This window comes from Montipora capricornis, chromosome 2, assembly GCF_036669925.1.
Source record: "Montipora capricornis isolate CH-2021 chromosome 2, ASM3666992v2, whole genome shotgun sequence".
NCBI classification, from domain to species: domain Eukaryota; kingdom Metazoa; phylum Cnidaria; class Anthozoa; order Scleractinia; family Acroporidae; genus Montipora; species Montipora capricornis.
In genome coordinates this window covers 24,839,543-24,847,042 of record NC_090884.1, presented here as the reverse complement: position 1 = coordinate 24,847,042, position 7,500 = coordinate 24,839,543, and the positions used below count along the sequence as shown (strand labels likewise).

General features: G+C 43.5%; 1 protein-coding gene and 1 pseudogene across 1 annotated transcript in view; one reads left to right on the top strand and one right to left on the bottom strand.

Annotated features, from left to right (window-relative positions):
* LOC138039155 (uncharacterized) overlaps positions 1-7,500 on the bottom strand; it is a 109,610-nt gene that overhangs the window by 21,710 nt on the left and 80,400 nt on the right. Inside the window, 2 exon segments of the mRNA XM_068885342.1 lie at positions 330-577; positions 967-1,186. Of these exon segments, the coding sequence (XP_068741443.1) occupies positions 330-577; positions 967-1,186 (468 nt within the window).
* Positions 4,005-5,211, top strand: LOC138038517 (uncharacterized; annotated as a pseudogene).

Genomic DNA, 7,500 nt, shown 5'->3' with positions numbered 1-7,500 from the left:
GTGGAATAGCCAACTGGTCTCCCTCCCGACAAGTGAGACTCTTATGAAAAGTGTTGTGTTATAATTTCACTAATTTGTTTCATTGGCCCTGAAAAATCCCTGAGAAAAGCGGTTTATAGAGTGTTTTCCCATGACAAAGGTTACGTATTTTGTCTTTTGAACGGCAATTCTCTCTTTTTTTAAATTCCGCCAATTTGAATTCATTACCCTTAACCCAAGCCCCCACCCCTCATCCCCTGGGTTAAAAGATAATGAAGCGCACAGGTTACAATGAAACTCTAGATATAAACCAAGAAATCAAGGTTAGAAGAAGGTGGTCGCAGTCACACCTTTTTGACGCCACTTCCACTGGGTGTAGTCTCCTTAGAGAGAACAATTGAGAAGTCTTCCGAGAAACGATACTTAGCTCGCTTTGAACAGCGCATAAAGGACAGCTTAAATCCATCTGGTACAAATTTCTCATCTGGAAGACGAAGTCCAAAGTCATCTTCATCTGAAAAAGTCACTTTGGAGAGATAACTCAGCAAAGCGTTTCTTGTGTCTTCTTTGGGCACCAAGTCCATATCACGAGCATTGTCTAAAATAAAGGGAGAGAATCAACTGTGTAACCCAGGGTGAAAACATCATCAGCACTGAAACAGAAAAATTGAAAGATGTCTGCTTTCCCTATCGATAACAGAGGACGAGCATTTGCTCAGCCTCCAACAATTTCACTCGACTTTCTTTTAAATCTGTCTCTTGGTTTCTCTAATCTTCGCGTATCGCTGGAAACGCCGCCTTTTTCACCTCCCAGAAAGGTATCAATCTGACACTTCTTGTCATTTGGTGCAGGGATCGATAATGCCGAAGGCTTTAAAAACAACGCTTTTATTGATGTCCACACTAATGTTTTTTGCATGCCTATACTGCCGACGCTTAACAGTTGTGTACGCGCATTAGAAAGATTCATGATTATAGTTAACCTACCTGCTAGCACACGCATAGTGAGTCTGCAATCAAATTTGCAGCCAGGAAATAAGATGTTTGCCCGCAGATACTTTTCAGGTCGGAAAATTAACCATCCACGGCATCGATAACTCGTTAATGGGTCATGAAAGTCCACCTCATCCAAAATGTTCTTTACCTCAGTATAAGGGATTGGTATACCCTCCCACTTTTCTCCAACATTCTTTTTTGTGACCCATACCTGAAAGAGAAAGGACTAGTCCAATCTACAGGGTTCGTTTTCAGTACACCTGGCTTCAACGTAACAATAGACCAGAGAAAGCTCCCTTCAAGCTACGAGGCCGCGTAAACAGGGCTTGCTTTGCGATGTACTTTCTTGTAGTTATGTTGCCATTATTCACAAAGCAAAAGTTGGAGCACTTCGTTTTAAGGAATCATAAAGGGAAATACTGTTTATTCTCTTAACTGAATGGTTCTCATCTCTGATGGTATTCCAATAATACGACAAGAGATATAACTCAGTTACAAACTGAACACATATAAGGAAAACCCTACGGCCACTGCATTTTCTAGTAAACAAGACAAGACAAGACAAGATTTTCAATCAAATGGCAAAAGCCGTTATCCTTAAGGTGACTGAACACAGTTTCAAGTTAATCACTTATACTTCCAGTTCTGTGAAATTTAAGCAGTTAATTTCCTGTTAGCTCAAACTCGGTCACTGATAAGTGCAACCATGAAGGTTTCTATTTTTGACAGTTAATGTGCTCTGTAGGCTGTTACCATGGTAATGCATCTAAATTGAAACAGGGCCTAAAGGATGCTTATTCCTCATTTATGCAAAATTCACTAATTAGTTTGTTTAGAGCATTTGCTTACTTAAAATAATAGAAATAAAGTGCTTTTAACAGCCGTTATCATATCATTACAACAGACAGATTTTTCATAATTCGCTCATAGACCTGACTTACCTAGCTTTCCCGAATTTTTGAGTGGTAAATCTCGCTCATATCTGCATATCATTTGCATATAATTTTTGGCCCGCCAAAACAAAATGGCGGTTCCAGGCCAGGCTCATTTGCATCAAATCCGCTATTTTTGATGAGGTCACCGCCTTCACCACCTGTCACGCCCGGCTCTGCCCCTACCAGACCTTAATTAATCTCGACGAATGTGATTTTGACTCGCACTCGGTCGTCTACGTCCATTGACCCAACGATCCACCCTTGCAACCACCACGAGGCGCCTCTTTTGGCGATTTCAAAGACGACCTCAACGCCAGGGATTAAATCTCTGAATACTGCTCAGGTGGCCCCAAGAATTATGGGTACAAAACGCACCGAGGCAAAGTCATTTCCAAAGTCCGAGGATGCGCCATTGAACTACGACGTCTTCCGTCAAAACACCCTCAACGAATTCCATCACCCCTTGGCTTGACCACCCAGCACACGCGTCACGCAGGCCCACAGCATTCATCGGGACGTCAAGGCCTACGTGCTCGCCAAACTCACAAGGATAACTATTTGGTGCATTCGAAACAGGTCTTGGATCCGACCACCGGACAGACGTATCCTTAAGGGTACGAACAGCTCTCCTACGATGATCAGGCCATTCTCCCGATATCTCATGGAACGGTAAATAGTTTTTTTTTTTTTTTCAAAAAACGAGTTAAGAGTGGTCGCCCTCGCCACCACCATATCCATATGGTCAAGGACTTTTTACTTAGGGATACCTCAACAAGTACACATTCGTCCACTCTCATTAATTATTTATTAGTAACCCACTCACTCTCTCCACTGCTAGCAGTAAGTCACTTCCAATTTGTTTTATTTTCAGATAATCTGGTGTGTAACAAGCTAGTATGATTCCGAGTAATCTATATTTGACACATAGTTATTTCCCAAGAGTTCAAGTGCCACTACGACGAAAATGTTTGGTTTTCTTTTCGAATTTTTTCAAAGTCAATCAAGTCAGTATGTTCAAAATAATACAATGCATTTAAATTTGGAACGATAGAAGCGAGATAAGTCGAGAAATAGCCAGCCAAAAACCGCTAAAAATCTGTCCGCCATTACTCGGACGGCATTGGAGAAGCCTGCGATTATTTTGTAAGCGGTCTTCACGCAAGACTTGGCTCGTGACGTCATACGCACATCGCTTCGTGGGCGTTTGACAAAGCGAACAAGTCGATCAACGAGTAATGTATATGATATCAGCAAAAAGCAACTCAGCGATCTCTCACATCTCATAGACGGCATGGGAAATTAGCCGCGTTTATTTTCAGCGTTGCGCATATGACGTCAGCCCAGCTAGACCCAACCCTTTTCCTCGCTCACGGTCATTTGTCGTTCGAGTAATGGCGGACAGCGAAAACCGAAAAACTACGTTACAATAATCATACTTTCCGTGGGAATTTTGAGATAAAAATTGGCTTGATACCTATTTAGTACGTCTATTTTCAAAATCTAAAGCAAAAAGGACATGCAAAATTTTCATCGTAGTGGCACTTTCAGTAAATTGAAAGATCTGCCTAACAGGCAGCACGCACAAATGATAGCTCCGCAATGTTGAAGTATTCTGTACTTAAACATGTTGTACATAAGTCCAAAACTCAGCCTAGAATTTATTAGAATCATCGTTTCAAGCTTTAATGGCGTTATATTACACAAGGGCTGTGCTCAATGCAATTTCAAGTTCAATTGCCAAGAAGCCGCTTCGCCTTGAGTTATGGCGCAAACTGACCGAGTTGCGAATTTCGCAACGGAAACCAACACGCCGGGTCATCGAGGAGGACAACGCAAACAGAAGCCAATTGAGGTCTGTATGGGTAGAAGAGTTCAAAAGAGTAAGCATCTTTCGCAGTTAAATGGCTTCAAGAACTCAGAACTTCAGGAAGAAGTTGATTTGCATAATACACCTTGCTGTCATTAAATATTCATGATGACACCTCTTTCAGGAGTAGAACAAACAATCGCATAGTGATCGATAGTACCAATACTACTCGAATCACTAATTCTGCATGGGCGCCAAAAGTACCCAAAATTATGTTGGCAAATGTCATGTCTCTGGCTCCTAAAATGGACGAAGTCAGCGAGTTTATTCTTGGCCATAACACCAACCTGGCGTTTATTACAGAAACATGGCTGAAAGACTCTGTGTCAGACGGCGTCGTAGAAATTCCCGGGTTCGCTGTGGTGCGAAAGGCCAGAAAGCTAATTGATCATGGGGGTATGTGTGCTTATATCCAGGAAGAAAATTGCAAATACAAGCAGTTAAAAGATCTAAATTGCTGTGAAGATCATGAATCTCTGTGGCTCTATCTCAGGCCAAATCGTCTTCCGCGCGGGTTCTCCTGTATTATCGCGGGTGTAATATGCCATCCCCCAAAGGCTGACGGATCGTTAATTCCCGATCATCTATTCGGGTCCCTCGCCTTAACGGAAGCTCGTTATCCTAACTGTGGCCTCTTGGTAACCGGGGATTTTAACCGTCTAAACATCGATGGTTTGCTAAACCACTTTCGACTGGGCAAATAGTCAAAGTGCCGACAAGAAAGGAAGCTACGCTGGACCTAACATGCATGAGTATTATAGCTCCCCACAAGCATATTCACGGTTCGGACTGTCCGATCACAACGTTGTTGTGGCAACTCCTATGGACGGAAAGCGCAACATTAACAGCAAAAAGGTTACCATGAGGCGTGACTTGCGAACAAGCAACAAGGCGGCGTTGGGTAATTATCTAACGCAGATAAACTGGCCCTTGTTGTTCACTCCTCTAGTGAGCTGTGAAGAGAAATGGCAAGTCTTCCAGGACGTCATACATTCAGGCCTTGATACCATCATGCCTGTCAAGCCAGTCAAGATCTGCATGGCCGACGTCGCTTGGATGAACGAGAGTTTGAAATCTCTTATTATGAAGAGACAAAAGGTGTTCAGCGCATATGGCCCTGACTCAGCTCATTTTAAATATTTTCGCAACCTTGTAAACCGAGAGAGGAAAACCTGCAGAGGGAAATACTATGAGTCGAAGATCCAGCACCTAAAAGGAGAAAATGCGAAAAGGTGGTGGGATGAAACAAAACGCCTGTGCGGCCTTAAGACCTCCCACAGCGATTTGGCTAGCCACCTTAACATCGAAAGATTATCACAACTGCCTTTCAAAGAGCAAGCCAATGCCATCGATTCCGCTCTCCTCAAACCGCTCGGTGAGTGTAAACTCCTCTTGAGCAGGTTCCTCTCGAGTCCGACTCGCCCGAGATCTTAAGGGTAACCGAGCAGCGCGTGCAAAGAGCACTGGAAGTTCTCAATCCATCGAAGGCCTGCGGACCGGACAGAACACCCAACTGGCTGCTGAGAGAATACTGTGATTTGGTGGCCTATCCCATCACGGAAATCCTGAACGCCTCCTACGCCGAACAGTGTCTTCCTACCATCTGGAAAATGGCTGACTTGACCCCCCTTCCCAAAAAGAAACCGGTGGTCGACATCAAAAAGTCCTGTATTTCTAAAGTGGCGGAGGAGTTCGTCGTGGATGGTTTCGTAAAACCTGCGGTCATGAGCGTCCTTGATCACAACCAGTACGGAGCCATCCCAAATTCTTCAACCACAATGGCGCTAATCAGCATGCTGCACAGCTGGTCCTTAGGTACGGACGGAAACGGAGCCACCTTAAGAACATTATTATTGGACTACCGTAAAGCGTTTGATTTGATAGATCATAGCATACTCGTTAGAAAGTTGCGTAACCAGTGTAAATTACCAGCTAGCATCATCAACTGGATTATAGATTTTTTATCGGACAGATCCCAGCGGATTAAATTTACATTAGAGTGTTTTTCTGAATGGGGCCCAGTCCCCGCCGGTGTACCACAGGGTACCAAACTAGGCCCGTGGTTGTTCGTCCTAATGATTACCGACCTTGATACGAACGCGCAGCAATGGAAATATGTGGACGACACCACGACGTCTGAGGTAGTAGTAAAGGGCGGAGTAAGTCACGTGCAAGCAATAGCTAACAGAGTAATAGAGTGGTCTCGCGAGAACAGGGTTCAACCAAGAGAAAATGAGGGGACAGAGAGGGAGGCTCAAGGCGTTGGCCGGGATATGTTATGTCCACGAAAGTTATTTTTAGACGAGCGGAGGTCTTTGTTCTAGAGGAAGTCTGTCTTCTGAGACGTCCGCATGCAGTTTTGCCTCGCTCTCAGGTTCTTAGTGAAAAGAGAAAATGATGGCACGCGTAGAAGGCTGATGAATATATATTTTCTTTCAAACATCGGACCGAGGTTGGCGTGCATGCGGACGTCTCGGAAGACTTCCGCTCGTCTAAAAATAACTTTCGTGGACATGACATATCCCAAGGGCTGGACCGGGAGCCTCCTTCTCTGTCCCCTCATTTTCTCTTGGTTCAACTAAACGCCGATAAGTGTAAAGAACTCAGGATCTCCTTTGCTAAAGAGCAAAGAGCCTTTGATCCCGTCATCATAGAAGGGAAGGAGGTAGAGTTAGTGACTAGTACAAAGCTACTAGGCCTTACAATAGCGAACGATCTAACATGGAACGACCATGTAACTGAGATAACCAAAAAGGCTAGCAAGAGACTCTATTTCCTAACTCAGTTAAAAAGAGCGGGAGTTCCGAAAGAAGATCTAGCAATGTTCTATGTATCGTGCGTGAGATCTGTTATAGATTATGCAGCACCTGTCTTTTTCAACGGTCTCCCCCAGTACTTAAAGAACGAGCTGGTAAGGCTCGAGAAAAGAGCAATATCAATAATAACATCAGGAAAGTGCAACTCGGCAATAGAGGTGGGGGTAACACCCATTTTGGAGCTTCATTACGTGCTATGCAGCAAGCTTTTTGATAACATTGTCAGCGATCCAAACCATAAATTGAAAGCGCTCCTTCCACCAGACTATGACAACTCACGCTATAACCTAAGGCGACCGCGCCATTTTAATATGCCGAAGCTTTATACGAACAGAACAAGAAACACTTTTATATATGCGATGTCCAAACAGTCCAGGCTGTAGTTTTATCCCACATATATACATACTTTATAAGTTAACATATTTTAACATAAATACTTTATATGGAATTTTTAATATTGTCTTCATAATCAGTTTTTGACTTATTATCTAGGATTCATTTGTAATTTTTTAAGTATTGTAAGGCATTTGTAAATAATTGCGTAATTCAGCCGTTGGCTGCGATGCAGTTTTTAATAAACTATCTATCTTCAGTTCCCACGGCCTGCTCCCGTCTGACCTTGTAGCTCAGTCGGTAGAGCGGCGGTGATCTAACCCGAAGGTCGTGGGTTCAATTCCCACCCTGGGGCCCGTTTCTCGAAAGTCCCGAAAACTTTTCGGGCCCGAAAAGCCATCTTTGAAATTGCCAAACGCTTGTTTTGGAAAGCCGATCTTTTAACATGCTTTCAAGGTACCAAAAAGAAAATTAACTGTGAAATTTGACGAATTAAATGCTCTCCGTTTGTGAGTTATAAAAGGAATTGTGACACCCGAAAATGGTCCGTAAAGTTTCGGGACTTTCGAGAAAC